This window comes from Bactrocera latifrons, unplaced genomic scaffold (genome assembly GCF_001853355.1).
Source record: "Bactrocera latifrons isolate USDA-ARS-PBARC rearing strain unplaced genomic scaffold, ASM185335v1 scaffold_5, whole genome shotgun sequence".
In the NCBI taxonomy this organism is placed as follows: domain Eukaryota; kingdom Metazoa; phylum Arthropoda; class Insecta; order Diptera; family Tephritidae; genus Bactrocera; species Bactrocera latifrons.
Window position 1 is genome coordinate 912,703 of NW_017537156.1, and position 18,848 is coordinate 931,550.

The 18,848-nt window shown below is 35.3% G+C and overlaps 1 protein-coding gene across 1 annotated transcript in view; it reads right to left on the reverse strand.

Annotated features, from left to right (window-relative positions):
• The window catches only part of LOC108973647, a 136,606-nt gene extending 118,011 nt beyond the window's left edge, over window positions 1-18,595 (reverse strand). The window contains exons 1-3 of the mRNA XM_018941038.1: window positions 18,483-18,595; window positions 16,922-16,994; window positions 5,703-5,849 (exon numbers count right to left, since the gene is read on the reverse strand). Coding sequence (XP_018796583.1) covers window positions 5,703-5,849; window positions 16,922-16,994; window positions 18,483-18,595 — 333 coding nt within the window. The remainder of the gene's footprint in view (window positions 1-5,702; window positions 5,850-16,921; window positions 16,995-18,482) is intronic.
• Window positions 18,596-18,848: the final 253 nt, after the last annotated feature.

The following is an 18,848-nucleotide window of genomic DNA, read 5'->3' on the forward strand; positions in this document are numbered from 1 at the left end:
TTCATACACAGCATACATTTTTATCAATCAACTATGTTTTAATTTCTAACTACGAAATAGTATAAACAATGCAAGTCCCTAATAAACCTGATCAAGTAGAAGCCAGAACAAAACACAAGAGACTGACATTTGTATATAGTCGATTCAAAAAATTTACGCTGAATTCACAAAATTGCTTATGAAAGAAGAGAAACATATGTAGTCTTCCAATATGAGCTATAACAGAGAAAAAGAGAAAAAGAGAGAGAGAGAGATAATAGAGTATATAAGTAGCACCGCGAGTTTTCGAAATTAAATTCGGCGATTCTACAATAAGAAATAACATATTTTATGTTAGCATAGTTCCTTGTTAGTTGAGGTCCTCAGTGAGCATCCAGCTAGAAGGCAGAGAGCAACTCTCCCATTCCACCTGTTTTCTGCCTGGCGGTGAAAAAGATCACGAACTGATTGCAGCGCTATCAAAGACATTTTTAGTCAAGCGATCCGATATTTCGAAACGCGGAGGATTTGTAAGATCTATAAATAACGCTTTTATTGCTAATAGCAAAAAGGAATTGAGAGTATTTCTTTAAGCTTTTATAGCCTTACATTTTTTGGTATATTTATACTTTGGTTTATATTACCAACACCAACCACCCCGAAATATACGGAATATCTTCACAGCTTGACACTGACTGACTTTTACAACCAGCCAATACCCCTTCTGGTGAATAAAATTTAGCTTTAGAAAACTCAAAAGCTATTACCAAGTTTTACATTAAATTTTTTATCTGCTGGGTAAACTTAAAAACAACTAAATAATGGTATATATCAAAACGCTACAAGTTATGAAAAAATTCTTTTGTTTTAAGCGATGGTGTTGTTTGTTAAGTGCTCTGTATTTTGGATAAAAACTCAAGGTAAAGCGAAGTAGACAAGACGAGATTCTAAATAATCAGAATGAGAAACATTATCAAATTGAGAAGCTGTACAATGAGGTCAGTAGGCTTAAATTCATTCCGAGACCTAGTTTCAACCCGAAAATCCTTTAATAATTTAAAGTCCATAATAAGTTTGAAATAACTTACATTTCTTATTAGCAGTACTTTCGAATTCGTAGCAAAACAGCTTTGTAAAAACGTGATATTATATCAAGAAGAACAAGGACTAATCGAACACTAGTCGATTTAATAATTGATTTCTATTTGACATTTTTTTATGGTTCAACGTTCACCCATTTCTACTGCAGTAAAATGGGAAAAAATACTATATTCCTCATTACCATGTATTAACATGGTGCTTATATTGCCCCCCTTCTCAAGACAGCTCGACACCAGCGAGGTAAGCTCTGCGCCAGCTTCTATTATGGAATATTCCGCTTCCTTAATTTCAGCCCAAATATCATCCAAATTTTTGATTTTTCGTTCAACGATCTTAACTTTTGCATTACCCCAGAGGTTTTCCGTCGGGTGAAGATTTGCACTTTACGCTGATCATTTTCATACATTAATATATTCGGTATATAACCAATACTTTACTGTTCTAGCTTTATGTTTCGAAACATAATCATGCATGAATATCTAGTTTACGGGCATTGATTCAAATGAGAATGGCTCCATTGTGTGTCTGAGAACGTTTAAATATGAATTCATTCAACTATCCATTTTAAACAACGCTGTCCCTCCATACCTCGAAGTCTCACCCCCCACCACGATATTAAATTAACTATGTTTAACTAACGTTTTACTATCAGATCAAGTTCGATTCAATTTAGTTTCATTGCTCCATAATACTATTTTTTAAAAAATTCCATCAATCCCTCCATGAGCTATTGTTTTTATAAAACCGCGTTTTTCAGCTGATGCAACCATAAAGGTGATTGTTATTGGCACGTCTTCTGGCCAGCTCGTTGGATATGTGGCTTAACATTGTTTATTAAATTCGTGGATAATTCCGCGGGAGGACTTAAATTTATCAACCTTTGACTTAAATGTATCACATTTGGTTGATCAACTTTGCAATTGGTTTTACGTGAGGGAGCCTTCTATATTTTATTATTCATTTTTGACGCTGGATTAGAATTAACTGATGTAAAAATATTATACATCATTTATCGTCAACATTTTAATATTCATGCTATTTGAGAAGGATTTTTCCCGTTTCCCAAGAGTTCGTATATAATATGTCGCGGTGTACAATGCATTCCGCTTTTTTTCATTATTTATGAAAACTAGAAGTTCACACTTAGAGCAATAATTTTTTCCCACAAGTTTCGGTTTTCAATTGTTAAATGATCAATAGTAGCCAAGTGTAGTTTGCCGCTGAACAGCTGAAAAGAGCAACTTGTCGCAAGAAATCGCCAGCAACAATATCCTAAGCATGATCACGAGACATGATTTACCGTCACACATTACCCGAGACAACACAAATACTCAGCCGAAAAATAAAGCTTTGAATAAGAAATAGGAAACATTGTACCTCAAATATTCTATATATATATACACCAAATATATAAATATTTAATATAAATACACCAAAAACTGTAGTTGAGATTAGAGATGAAGATACAAACGCGAAATATTGAAATATTATTTTATCTCTAAAAAACCAAATCTGCTATCAAATCTGCCACGAAAAAATAGCTTCATTTAAAAAAGGAATCAAATTGTTAAACCAGCAACGTGTTGGTGTATGAAAGTATGGTAAACAACATACGACCCGCATAGAAAGAGGGAAAAAAAAAAAAAAAAAAAAAAAAAAAAAAAAAAAAAAAAAAAAAAAAAAAAAAAAAAAAAAAAAAAAAAAAAAAAAAAAAAAAACTAAATGCCTTGCGCTGAATCAAACCATCCATAAACAAGAAAGCAATAAAAAATCACAAATCAGACAATGTGCAAACGTAAAAAAGGGGAGAATTCATGTTGAAAGAGCGCATTAGACATCTGAGCAATGCCAGTCGGCAAGCAGCTCAGTGAGGTTGCCACCATCTAATCATCACCTTGGCCACAAGCCGAGTTGAGCTGAACTGCCTAAGCGTAGGCAAACATAAGAGTTGCAGAACGGATTTCACACACAAACACATCAACACGCATACACCTTGCAACCAATCGTCATAAATATGAATGGGCTGCTGCGCTATTGAATCTGTCGAGAATCAATATAAATGTGTCATAAATTTCAAATTTCGCCAACCCCAACCACTGATTTTGTTGCTAAAGCATTCGCTGATATGCTCCACCAGCACTCAACCAAAAATATGTACATGTGTATGTACGTATGTGTTTTCAGCTTGAAATGCCATGCAAAGGTGAGACAGCGGCTGCTTTGTTGATCCTAGGCAGAAGCACAGTTATGTAGAAGCAAATTTGACTGTGTGTTGGCGCAGAAGTATTCCGATTCGAATTCGTATAAATTATGGCAGCAGCGAGTCATAAGGTTTTACCTCCATTTTATATATGCAGCGTTGATATTGTAATTTTTTATGCTTTATGTTTTTTTGCTTTACTTTTTTGATTCTTTTTGCAAGTTTTTATGTGGAAAATGCATATTTTCGCCAGGAAGCTCGTTGTTGAACTGCTGGCTTTGGGTGTGTTCCCCCAATGGTTGCTTCAGCCATCAAGCAATGGTGTGGGGTGCGAAGACGAAGCATTGGGTGGAAACCAGGACCGATTTTGTCTGGCAGTGCTAAATTCCTTTTTTATTTGTTGGACTTTTCTTGGATCGCAATGCGATTTATTCTGTGATTGTTTGCAAGTGCTAGTATTCAAGCATACCGTAGTAGTGTGTGAGTGAATGTGCGCCTGATTTCTTTTGCCTAAGCAATGTTTATTTATTGGTGTCGCGCACATAAAGTTTCTCAGCCGCCGCCAGTGTAGCCACAGATATTGAAAAATATTGCAGTTTATGGAAAGTACGACATAGAAAAAATGTGTGGCAAAATCATCGAAAGTGTCTGCTAGGAATAATTGCCTTCAAGAGTGGAGATAAATCCTAAAATATTACACAGTAAGAAATTTAGTTGAATTTAGAATATGGTCAGAAAATTGTATAAAATATATAAAATATAATATAAAATATATCGTCACCTAAAATTCAAGCCAATAATCAAAAACAATCGAAATTGAGTTTTTTCTACATCATATTACATACATGTGCTACTGTGATCAAATTGAAAGGTGAATTTTGTGAATATTCATCTCCTTCAAAGTAATCCCATAGATGGAATACTCAAAAACGAATTTGTCTAAAATTTTGCATTTTTAAGAAAATTTCGTGTGCGGAACCGTTGCGAATGATAGCACAGGCTTACGGTGAGTCAGTTTTATCAAAATCACAAGCCTACGACTTGTATAATGCCTTCAAAGAATATCGAGAGATCGTTTTGGACGACCTTCGGCCTTTCAATTGGTGAAAATATAAAAAAAAGTGTAGAATATGGTACTTGTGTTATAGAAAGGCCAAGAGAGCTCACATCTCTCGCGAGTCCGTTCGAATGAGTTTCGTGGATATCAATATGAAACTCGTTCTTGCTGGAGTCGTCCCGAAAAAACTGATTTTTTCCAAAAAGAGTACCGTAAACTATGATCCCACTTTCGTTGAGAGCATTGTAACTACTAAAGCGACATGGGTTTATGAGTTTGACATGAAAACAATTCAAAAATCCTCGTAATGGAGAAAAAAAGAGCCGAAGCCAAGAAAACACACCAAAGTCGCTCAAAAATCAAGATGATGCTCCTTGTTTTTTCGATATGCATGGTTTGGTGCATCATGAATTTGTTCCGGAAGGAAAGACTGTTAATAAAGAGTTAATTTTGGGCCTTTACGTGAGAACATTCATTGAAAACGTCCGGAATGGTGGAAGTGCAATTAATGGATTTTACACGATGTTAATCCAACGTAATGAATACCATCGATCAAACACCCTATTCACCAGGCTTGGCTCCCAAACAACATTTTTAAAAGCTTTTCGAGGAGTATCTCACTTTAACTAGTTTCATCCAAAATATTTTCACCATACATATGTATAAATGAAGCAATTAATAATGATATACTTTTCTATAAACAAAAAAAAAAAAAAAAAGAAAACAATATTTACAAAACGCGTGTTCCATCTGTTTTCTGTGAGTGCAGAAGAAGACTGCAATTGAAATCAAGTGAAGCAAAGTCTGTTTCTAACAACGGCCTGCAGCTTACGCTGGATATAAATGCGGATTTTATTTAAAGTTCACAATTGAAAAACAGATCTGTGGATAAATGTTGGCGAACACAGTGTGGAAATAAACGCTTCTGCAAGTGAATATGTATGTGTGTGTGCGCATTTGCATGCCGATTTCGCTTAGACGCAGATATAAATCAAAATTCAGGCCGATTGTCGGCATTTGAGCGTGAAAATGTGGCTACCGCACAGCACGCAGTGGCAGAAGAAAGATGCCATAAAACGACGGCATAATAAAAACTGGATAAGCGAAGGCTGTAAAACATTTTCGATTCAGCGCGAATGTATGTGAAATTGTAAAGGATTTCCTAACATTACGAAAACTTAAAGCACCAACTTAAAGCGGATTTTCGAGAGCAGTAAAGTACAAAGCAAGAGCTTGCGACTTTCAAGTTGGTGAAGACCTTCCGATTGTGTTTATGAGAATTAGAAAAAATTCACAAAAAATGTTTGGAAAAAAAAATTAAATATACAAATTTTTGGTGACCGTTATTTGGTCTCGATTACGTACCGAAAGATCGCCTCCATAGAAGGGATGTATAACGAATGTTTCGTTGCCGATGTGTATGACGCCGCTGACACCATTGCACGTATGGAAGGCGGCGCTAGCACCAGGATAGTCCTTAACGGTGCCATGGTAATAGCAATGCTCAATGTCCTGCAAAAGAGAGCGAGAGTAGAGATATAGAATAAAATAGAAATATAATTCATTTAATTTATTGTAATAAATGCTAGCGAAATAATTAAAAGCGACAGCAAGTGCAACCACAAATCCATAATAAATGAACACGAATGAATAGGTGGATTGAGCTTTAAAATGTAATATGCTTTTATGCAAATTTAATTAAATATAGCAGCAGAAATGCTGCCAATGAATTTATAATAATATTTCAAATTTAATCATTTGTAATAATGCGTGATATTATATCATATCACTTTCAATGTGTGGTTAAGCATTCGTGGTTACTAATTGTGCTTGCTGCCGGCAACATTTTGAAATTTGAATTGAATGATCACACTGATAGGTAGCAAATTTTATTTATTAATTTACTTATTTTATAAACATACATAAAATAATGAATGTATTTTCCTTAATTATACGTCATAACTGTTAATGTGGATTGGCTCAGTAAGTATATAATATACAATAACATAGATTTAAGGCTCCATATCCAGCAGAACAATTTATGAAATGCCAAAGCCCCTTTATCGCCTGAACCATGTATACGTTCACTATTTGCACAATTAATGGCAAATTTATTCTTTGAATACTTCTTAAAAGTGGTTTTTATTTTGTTAACAAAAATAAATTTATAAATTGTAGAATTTCTTGGAGGGATAGCATTTACTCTAGCAGCTGTCAATCCTTGTTTAGTATATATATTTTTTCTTTTATAGTAGCAGGAAGCAAAAGCCAAAGTACGGAGCTTTAATCCGCTAAATCTAACTAACTTCCAACTCATATCTCTCCCACGGAATCATTGGATTAATTATTACTTCAAGGCTTTAAGCATCTATCATACGGACTGATTCACGCTTAATATACTGCATATGTTTTAGTTTTGTCATAATCAGAGCTGACGCTTCGCTGAAAGCTTTCAATTTACCAGAGGACTGGAACATGAGAGTTGTAAAATTTTCCACCGCTACACTATGTGCACGTCGGGGAGTAGGGACTATGGTTATGATGGAATCGGAACAGATAGCTTCTAAAGCATCCATGACTACCCAGTATTTGGGTTAAGTATAAGTCTAAGTTCACAACTTGTCTATCTATTCTCGGGATAAGTCTGTGGGTCCACAGTCCTTTGGTTGAGGTTTGCTGTTGCTGCTACATTATGATGCATTTTCTTTTCTCCTCTTTTTTACGCCTAGAGACGACTCTGATAACTGGTCCAATCGCGCGAATTCATCTCAGCGTTTATTTGTTCTGCATATATTGTATATCTAATTCCTCTATTCATGTTGGTGCTGCAAATAAAATTACGGAACTTATTGCATTTCTCGCCGCCTGGAATGCACGCAGCCCCCATTGGACATCATCTTGATAGAGCATTGCATATTTTGTTTGCATTACCCGAAGTGAATGCCAGGTGTTCCTCAAATTTTAATTTGGAGTCCAATATTACTATAATATCGCATTCGCTTATGATGAGTGATACCCTTTCCTCCACCTTCCTTGTGCCTTTGAGTGAAACTTCCGTTTTCTGCTCAGCCAACTCAAAACTCATGGTAGCAAATCGTTTATGCTAACGTTGTATTGTCGGAGGTCATCCAGATGTTTAGCTACTGGATATTCTTAACACCCCCTCGTACATAAAGTTCAATAATAGAGGGCCTAGGACGGTGCATTGCGGTACTCCACCCGAGATAGTTCAGCCCCGTGTCGAATAACAATCTCCTATTTTCGAAATATAGTATATTTGGCTAATGACCTTTGCGAGGTTGTTTGGTTGCGTAAGGGAGGAAAAACTATCAAATTTCAAGTGCAAATAATACCGAACGGTCTAAGCTATTTTTCTTCCAGGAATAATTACTTAATTGTAAATTTAATGAGCGATTCATCAACAATGGGTCCTTCAATGTTATAATAGCCTCTATAACGGAGAATGCATTGGATGACCACAGAGGTTGTTACCGACGAAAGTAACAATAATGTCTACAACAAAGATTTGAATCACCGTGAATTGAAGTTTTTCGAGATAACAGGTACTCCAAAGATATTAACTGAACGTGAACTTACATCACGCACCATTCTCTGTACATAGTAGGTGCCCCGCGAACTCTTTACCGAAAGTAACGACGAGTTGCTGATTCAGAGCAATGTTTGAAGATGTTCAAGCGAAACAAACCTGAGACCTTGTATCAATAGGTGATAATAAATAAAACATGTGTCCATCATTTCATTCCGAAGTCCAATCGCCAGTGATCCGAGTAAACTGCACACGATGAATCATGTGGAAAAACGCAGCAATTAGCTGGCAAGGATATGGCGATAGCTATAATCAGCGTGAAATGAACTATGCAAAATAAAAAAAGGAACTTTGCAAAAAAATATGGTTTACTGTGGTAGGCCGGGGACTTTTAAATTGAAAGAGTCCCTGTGAGTTAAGAGAGGGCACATATAGACCTAAGGACGCGGGGCATTCTTATTTTTTTCTGGTATTTTATACCTCTAACTCAACTTCATTCAACTGCTAGAGGTCACAGAAGGTGCCTAAATGATATTAAATTGGACAATAGCTGTTATTAGCTACCTTTGTATCACTTTTAAATTAAAGAAGAAAGTAGAGAATAAGACTGTAGCAAAAGCTGTCAGAAAAAAACATAATAAATAAATTAATCGGCGAAAATAACAAATTCCATAGCAACATTTGTAAATAGTATACCACATAGAGTATATATATATAACCTTTACAAGTTAAAAAGTTATCAATACAAGAACTTGATTTTGAACATTCATTTTGGTGCCTATACCCTATAAAAGTTCTACACGGAAATCGGTTCTAAGGAATGAACAGCTTCTTGAAAAGAAAATTACGTTTGCAAATTTTAAAACGATATCTCAAAGACTGAGGAACTAGGTTGCATATAACCAGACAGGCGGACAGACGAATATTGCTAAAACGACTCAGCACACCAGGGTGATCATTTATATATGTATGAATATATGAAGTATTGTATATACTTTTTATGTTCTCTATCGCTTCCTTCTGGCTGTTACGAACATAGTGGCCCAAGCTGATGTGAAATTGTTGTATAATATTAGTATTCAGTGCTTTTTTCTCAATTTTACGCTAATCTTCCCTTACATGGCATTGTATAGAGCATCAACAATTTTCAATATGTTTATTACATACATACAAATGTACGTGGGCGAGTGAATTTGTGTATACATGTTCAATTAGAAATAATGAAAAATCCCTTTGTAGACATTTACCCATACTTGCTTGAATGAAATTAAATTATTTGCCAATCTAATTTCCTCATTTCAATTGGATCTTTGATTTTGGCATGCGGACATGCAAGCAACAGCCATCAACATTCCCACATACCTGCTAACACACGGGCCAGGGGATGAGTGGGAGTATCTTTTAATACTCTGCTGCTCATTGCCTGTTGAGTAAACAGAGCAAGGGGAACTAAAGTATATACACATATGCCATACAGTCACATACAGGTTTTGCACTTTTTGTCTCAATCTACATGTGTTTGCATACGTTTTTCTATGCATGTATGTATATAAAGGTATACAGTAAGTATGCGTTTGCGTTACGAACACCGCCCACAATGCTGAGAATTTGAAATTTTGTCGCCGGAGCTCTGAGATAGGTAAAGATCAAAATAAATTCAAAGTGAAGTAAGTAAAAAAAAAAAAGCCATATACACTGCTGGTCAATAGGTTAGACGCACGTTTAATTGCATTACAATTGTTTAAATATTTATTATTTCAATGATGATTGAAAAAAAGTTGAAATGCAGAAACATAGATAAATTAGTGGTAAATATAATATTCAAATATTTATTCGAACTTAAAAAAATTGTGTTTTTCAAACATTTTACTACTTACTTATTTAGCTACTCAAAAAAATGTGCATTTTCTTGGTCATTGGAATAGACGCAGATAAGCTTTTAAATTTTTTTTACGGAAAGAACATTTTTTAATTTAATTTTTTAGTTCGCATAACTATATATTTGATTTATTAGAAATTAAAAAATTGTAATTTCTGTATTGAGTACTTCCTCCTTTGCTAGTAATAACTTCATTTATCCAGTCATTCATAGAATAATGCAGGGAATCTATCAAGAAAATCTCCCTCCAAGCATGATTAATAGCTGCAGTTAATGCTTCCTTATCTCCGTATTGCTTTCCTCCTTCGTATACTTTCCATGTTAGCCAGCCCCAAAAATTTTCAATTATGTTAAGATCTGGAGAATATGGCGGCCAGGTCTTGACATTAACCTTTTGACTCAAAATAAACGACTACCATTAAAATACGTTATGAATGGGAGCATTGTCTTGTTGACAAATCCAAGGAATTGATCCAAAGAGATCTCTTAGTTGTGGAAATACGGACTGCAATAATGTTTTGGAGCGAGCGCCGTTCACTCATCTTCTAATCGATAAAAACCAAGTCAAACGTTGCATAAAACGTGATGGTAACCTACACCATGACTCCACCTACTCGGCTGTGGTTTCGAAATATCTTTGCACAACATCTTTCCGCAAATCGTATTGCAAGCCATCAGGGCCATCTAAATGAAAACGTTTTTCGAAGCCATTTTACTTTGCGTAGCTCATTTGGAGGGGTTTTTTTTCTTGATTTTTAAACGCTTTAGGTGTTTTACATTTCTGGCTGTACGCTGAACAGTCGAAAGACTCCGGCTAATTCTTTTACTCTGGCTAATTCGTTAATCTTAGCTGCAGACTTAGTCGAATTTGAAGCAATTCTAAGATCCGGCTTTCTTTTTTTCCATATTCCTCTGGATCCTTTGAATATCTATCAACGGTTCTGGAGCTACGTTTTATCTGTTTGGCGATGCTTCGATTGCATAGCCCTCGGGAGTGGAAAGGTCTACTTTTTCACGTTCCAATAAGCTCAGAATAGTAGCTTTTCCCATTATTACCTTAAATGTAGCTCGAAAACCATTTATTTGTTATTTTTAGTACTTTCTCTATAGAAAACTGTACTTGTTTACGCAAGGCAAAGAAATGTAAAGTGCGTCTATTTCAATAACCAACAAAAAGTGCCCGTGATTGCCATAGACACTTCTGGAATCTTCGAATGTCAAGTTTTTTTTTCGCCAAGTAACGAACTAAAAGCAAATATTTTTCGGACCTGATTCGAACTTTGACAAGAAAATTGGTAATTTGGCATTTTGGGCAATAAGAACAAGCATGATTATAAATATAACAATTTATTAAAAACCAACAAAAAAAAAAAAAAAAAAAAAAAAAAAAAAAAAAAAAAACAAAAAAAAAAAAAAAAAAAAAAACGTTGGTGCGTCTACGCTACGACCGGCAGTGTATACATATATATATAGATAATCTCAAATAAATCGACTCCAAATATGTAAAGTAAATAAGAGAAAGCACAGGAGCAAGGACAAATGGAAGAAAAACGCTTCGGATTCCCTTATAATTTAATTTCTGCTCCACGTAGGTTTGCGACGAAAATGCTGCCGTTGCCGCTGCAGCTAACTTGATTGAGTATTTGTGAATATATGCCTGCGCACATACATGCAGACATACTTACACGTATACATAGCACAAGGCGTCAGTCATCGGATTACTTAAATGCTGGTTGGAGGGGAGCCTCAGCTAGGATTTGATCTGCACACTAACCTGGTGAAAATTTTCCTTACTAACTTCACATAAAAAACGGTCTACATACACCTAGCTGTGGTTGTGCACCTGCGTATGTATGGCATGCGCGTGTGTGTCCGAGTCACCAGCACAGATTTACAGCAGGCAACTAAACGTTTTGCACACAGCGAGCCGATGAACCAATGTTCGAAAGACAAATAGCCAAGTCGGCTGGACAGCGGAGTGGGGAAAACAGCAAGGTGAATATATGTATTTCTAAGTAGGGATGTGTGTATATATGCTGCTGGGTTGAGTAATAGAGAATCTCTGCCTTCGCATTTGATGAGATTTGTATATTTGGAAAATATCTTGCATAAGTCACATTGCAGAGCGACCGCACAGCGAAAGCTAAGGGACTGTCTAGTCGCAAACTGATTGCCTAAACACATACTCACCCATACGCAACTATCTACAAACAGATTTTATTTATTATGTGTATCTAGAAGATTTTATATAAGCGCACACACAATCACAGGTGTGTTTAAGGTTTGAAGTTTTGATTTCTTATACGCGTTTGCCACTTCTTTTGTTACTCCTCAACCACCCGTTTCGCCAGCACAACATAAATGCCCCAAAATATGCTGTTTGCCCCTCCCAATGTAGGAATTCAGGAAGCACACGTTCCATTCAAAATCAAGCATAATTTTTATTCATACGTTTCACTAGCAAAAAATACTCATATGAATGGTAAGTGTGTGCATACAGGCGTCTATACATACGTATATTTTATTAAAGGAAATGACAGCACAAAGGCAGTAAAAAAGGTCTGCACTTCGTGCTTATTGAAGCGCATTTCTTGAACTCGCATTTTTTAGTGCATAAATGAATCTATGAGGAAATCATGGAACTCACAAAAAATACAGCAAAAAGAAAACAAGTGAACTCCGGCCGCACCGAATCTTTAATACCCTTCACAGCTGCATTCTCATAGCATTAAGTCCTTTTCGGTCAGTTTGTATGGCAGCTATAGGCTATAGTGTTCTGATCTAAGCAATATCTAAACGTACCCATCACTCTGATCATATATATTCATACTTTATTTGGTTGTCGACATCGTGCCAAACTTGATATACCCCGTTGAGGGTATAAAAATAAAATACAACAACAAACTCATAGTCCTACACATCTTCAAATGAAGTGACGAATGCCGTATAGCTGTAAAAATCGCACAAACTTGGCTATTTTTCACCAACTTACACACCATTTCCTTTTACTTTTATGCACACCCAACACTTCACCCACATATTCCACGCGGCGTATACGCAACCTACATTGAATGTATTCTGTAGCAGAAACTTTAAGCGTTTTAAAAGCGCCTGCTTTAAGATGCCTCGGTGTAAGCGTGTTTAACATACAAACCTCTCAAAGCACATCTATATAAACTTATATGTATGTATGTTGGTATGTGTATCTGCAGCTGCACGCGCAGTTTGGGTATATTTTGTAGATTTGAGTGTTTGTTTGTATATTTTGGGTCTTTGTAGTTTGCCCATCCTGCACGCGTGTTTGCTTTTTGTGCATTATTTTGTACCGTATCACCACTTCTTTTCAACGCTTGCCTTCGCTCGGCGTTTTTTGCTGTGAATTATTTTGCATTTTACATTTGCTTACACATGTCTGCCCGGGCAGCGGTTCGTGTAAGCATCTAAAGGTCATCAGCTATTCATCAAATTACTGGATTTTCTTATTATTCGTTAAGCCACTGCACGCACAAATGTATGTGTGTGTATCTGAGCATGCATGTGTGCGAAGTAGGACAGTAGTAAATCTCATGTCAGTCGTATTTGTTATTTAGAGTTAAACATTTTATTTTATTTGCATGCTTCCAAATATATTTGGTTGTGTGTGTGCGTGCATAATTGACCGTCAATCAAGAAAGGGTTTCTTACTTGGCATTTGTAAGGTTTGGAAATAGTAATATCATTTAGAATATAATGTCTGTGTGTTTAAATAAATAACTGTGGTATAAGTCGCGTATATTTTTAGATATATGCTTTGTAAGCTAGTCGTATGCAAAGTAATCTTGCAGTATAACATTGGAAAGTAGCAAATCAGATAAGGTTATATTAAATGAATTATTAAAAAAAGAGACTATCACGCAAATTTATGCATAAATATAGAGAGAAGGACAGTGACTTGGCTTAAATATGAGCTACTTTTCATATTTGAAAGGTTAACTGGACACATAACCTTCCAATGAGGCTTTCTAAATCATGTAATATAAAAAAGTATTTATTGTGGTATACCTTTTATTAGATTTATTTGTGTAATTTCGGTTGCTTTCTACTAATTGGAGAATAAGATACTTATTGTGAGTCTATAAAGATGGCAGTTTAGTGATAGTTCGAAAAAGGTATGCACTCGGCAAATTTACTATTAAAAATTCATAAAAAAAATATATTAGATTTATTTATAAATGAAAAGCTCACCCAAAAGCCTTTTATCAAAACCATAAACGCAAATCGTTAACGTTCGCAGGAAGTGAATAAAGAGAGCCGATATTCTTTTAATGAAAAAAAAAAAAACAAGAGAACTAACTTAAGGTAAATTAGTAATCATTAACTTAGATAGCATTGATGAAATAGATAGCATTTCGATGGACTTCAAAGTAGTAATTTCAATCTATATTGACCTAACTGAAAAACTTCGGCCAGCCTCCGTCTGAACTATAGTATTTGTTTGAGATTTTATTGCAAGATTGAATCTATCTCCGAAAGGATGCTTTGTGAAAGAAAATATGTTTGCTGCCAATTAAGAGTCAAAACTCCATTGTTGGCTACTTTCCACTCCGTGGTAGGCGATGTATCACCTGTGACTATGGCCATTTACAAAGGTAGAGCTCTCTTTGACATTGCTGCTTAAATAGATAGATGATTTTATTTCAGAAATCGTCGTATTTTAAGAAAAAGTCGCAAGTCACTTATAATGCAAATGGTCGCTCATCACCTATTTGAAATTTCACTTCATTTTGGGCAGCATTCGGTTAAATTGTCGTTGCTGTGAAGTTTTATTGAATCTGGAGGATTGTTTTATCCTAAACTTACGCGCCAATAGTAGTCAAATATATTTTCGATAAGCTTAAAGCTTAGCTTTCCTCTAATAGAGGAGCTGTCATTGAACTATAAATTATGGCTCGATGAAGAATGCGCTGCCACCTTTTCCAACTAAATGAAGCGTACTGAGAGTACAAATAACACTGCTAAACAGATCTGAAGGAAAAATTGGTAACTGATGTGCTAGGAGTTCTATAAGGTACTTAATGTGTTCTGCGTATGAATTTTAGTTCAAATGTTTTCCACCAATACTAAAATCTGGTGCAATTAATACATACATGGCTTTATAAAAAGTAGTAAATACTACCCTTTTCAGCGGATCATAAAAAATGGTGAATCATACAAGCAGCTGGTATAAAATGAATAAGCTGCTATAGATTTATGGGCCGTTTTAAATTTTGCTCTGAGTTGAATCCTCTCTGTTGAATATACTATTCAGCCCACACTATTCTACTTAGAAATCTTTGTAAACAAAATATATTTTCAATTTATAGTAAGTAATTGTGAAGCTTTGGAAAGAGAAGTAGGTACCTAAACACTCCTTCTTCTCAACGGCGCCTCTATCAACTCAAATCACTTACACGCACAAGTGTATTAATAAATACAATAATTGTTTGGTATTTACGGCAAGTGCGCACACGGCAATAAATAAAAATATGGCACGTGCGAAATTTGATATTTATTATTAAATTTCTCTTCAGACATATGCTCTACGTGGGACGTGACCTGCTGATATTGCATGTCACTTAATAGGGTAGACGTTGGGTGTGCTTTCGTAACTTTTATCAGAGCATGAGGGCGTTGAATTGTATATGCATAGTATAAACATATGTACATATATATCTACAGTATATGATCACTGTATATGCATAAATATGTATTTATAAATAGTAGCATGCAAGTAATGTAAGCAGCTAGTTTCCAGTGTCGATTAAACTCATCAACAAACTTATCAAATTCATATATTGGATTCGTATAGGGTAATTACGGTGGGAAGAATGCTATTGTGGGTATCATAATCTCATCGGGATGCTAGTATGTATATTTACTTATTCTGCTTTGACGTATGTTATTGTGCATCAGGTCCCCGTTCGCATTAAACTCATACACAATAATAGTACAATAACTTTTAAGTGGCAATGCTTGTTATTGTCTCCCAAACTTAGTAGGCAACTTTGTAAAAATAACCCTTTTACTGACTTCATCTTCAGATTGTAAACGCCTTTGATAAATGTCGAGTGCCACATATAGAATAAATATTTGGAAAATTGGAAATTATTGATTTTCTAAAAAAACATATTTTTAGAGTTCTAACAACGCAGTAAAAATCTGCGTACATATTCTAGAAAAAATTAGAAATTTGAATTTTGAATTTTTTAACGTACATACATATATAAAATTTTTTTTTTATAAAAATATACTCATACAATGGAACCAAGAGGCAGTTCGTAAGCCGCCAACACTACATGTCCAGTTGATTTAATTTTGAACTTTTCATTGAAGACTTACTGTTAGTTAACGTCAGCTGAAAAACAAAAGGAAACTTTCAAAACAATCAAAGTGATTTTGCTAAATACTTCTCAAAACTTGCCTAAGCTCCAAAAGTGAAGAGATTCGGTCATGTTAGCTCAATAAAGTTTCGTGTGTAATGTATGTATGTATGAGCCCTATATAATGCTTGTGTTTATGTTCAGAAAGTAATTGAAATTCAAGTTTCGCAATTTGCTACTTCCGCTGTGAAATTCAATCAAAAGTAAAGTGTAAGAAAAATAATCGTAACAAGCACGCAAGACGAGCTCACACTCTAACGGCGAGGAGAGAATAGGCAAAGGTATGAAGAAATATGTTACATCGAAAAATAATTGTGAAGAATGTAGTTGAACGAATGTGTATATCAACACTCAACTCTCAAAGTTGTGAGTATGCGTGTCGCGTGTCAAAAGCTCAGGCTTCAAAAAGGATAGCCTTACCGTAAGAAAGTCGCTGCAAATCTCGCATTTCAACGTAAATATTCACGGCAGTATAACTTTTCGCCGCCGCACAACATATTGTTCATCATTTGTGAAGATAACGAGGCACTTTTGCTTGAGTATATTTTCGTATAAAGATAAAAATAAAACTCGTCAAGACTTCCACTCTTATTTATATCATAGGACGTACAAGCCTACTCTTTTATGTATTTATGCCGCACGCTTGTGCGAATAGTATTTTAGGCTCATAAAGACGCTCCTCTTATCTTAAATAAAATATTCTGTATTTTAGATCTTTATATAGGTATATATAAATATATATTTACAGTGAGATACTTACATGCCGATTACCATCCACCTGATAACCACTCACATGGTAATGTTTTTGTTGTATATTTGGTGATAAAAGTTGCCTGCAAACAAAAATAAGTATTAAGATCTAAACAGAAATAGAATGCTTTTAAAGAGTATATAAAGACATATCCAGCAAATGCAAACTTAATAACAAAACAAGTAAGAAAGGGCTATGTTCGGCTACAACCGAAAATTTTATACTCTTGCAACTTGCAGGAATCAAAGTCAGGGAAGTATCTTACGATGTAAAACGATTGGAATCTAAGCAATTTTATATACTTATATGCATACATTATATATAACTTATACACTGACCATCATATATATTCGGCATAAGATTTGTTAGAAAAACCAAAATCATTATACATTATACAAACACAGCCCGATGTTCAAAAATCCGGGTAATGGTAATATGGGGCAGGACTCTTATACACATCTAGATGTGTATAAGAGACAGACTATATACCAATCGACGTATATATATTCGACTTGTTATATTCGATTTCTTAGAAAAACCAAAATCATTATACATTATACAAACACAGCCCGATGTTCAAAAATCCGGGTAATGGTAATATGGGGCAGGATCAAATTTTCGCCCAATTGTATACATTTTGAGTACAATGATATACTTTTATGAGAAAATCACGTTCTGGAATTTTCATTGAAATAACTCAAATATTGGCCGTTATATCCAGTATAAAGTCAGCAGGAAATTCAAAAATTATACACTGACCGTCATATATATTCGGCATAAGATTTGTTAGAAAAACCAAAATCATTATACATTATACAAACATAGCCCGATGTTCAAAAATCCGGGTAATGGTAAAATGGGGGCAGGATCAAGTTTTCGCACAATTGTATCCTTTTGATTACAATGATATACTTTTATGAGAAAAACACGTTCTGAAATTTTCATTGAAATAACTCAAATATTGGCCGTTATATCCGGTATAAAGTCAGCAGGAAATTCAAAAATTCGAAAATTTTTATATTAGGTATATGAGGGCTCAGGGAAATATTGATCCGATGCCACCCATTATGCCACCCATTTATGATACGCAGAAGTACTAATGCAGGAAAAGGATCCTGTCTGAATTTCAATTAGATATCTCACACATTGACTGTTATTTTCGAAAAAAAGTCAACTCTAGGCACTGTGTGCGTTGCCTAGTGTCTTCAACAGTTTTGGTTAGAATTGAACAATTTTTTATCATAAGGTAACATACTGCAATTTTTTATCCTAATTTAGTGTTCAGTTATGGTACTTTATAGGTTTTCGGTAAATGGTATTTAATTTCGATTTATATATTTATTAATATATATATGATTGTTTTCATATAGATTGGTGTAAACTAATTCGAGTTATGAGAAAATTCAAAAAACAAAAACCAGGAGAGTTATGATGACCGAGTTCAAATTCAATGGCCATGCCTTTCCACACTCGTAGCCAATCGATTGGCCCTGATGAAATAAACATGCTGATGCCAGAGCACCTAGGCTAGACGGGAGTAAGCTTCCAAGGCCTTCAACCTGTTGCTGACCAGTCTTCAAATACCGGATGTGTGGAAAAGCGGAAGAGTTGTTCCTCTTCTGAAACCTGGGAAGCCTGCCAACAAAAGTCAATCTTATCGTCCGATAATTCTCCCCACTCCATTAGTGAACACACTTGATGCCTTGCTACTCCCAACTTTTACGCACCACCTGAGTCAAGCGAACCACCAACATGGCTTAAAAAAATGCACAGTACTTAGTGTCATAAACGCCCAGATTGTTCATGGCCTCCACGAAAAAGCACTCAACGAGTGAACGATCCTCGTAGCGTTGGATTTGTTAAAAGCTTTTGACACAGTCACCCACACGAGGCTACTTGGGGACATCGAAAAATCTACTTTCCCACCAGGGTTGAA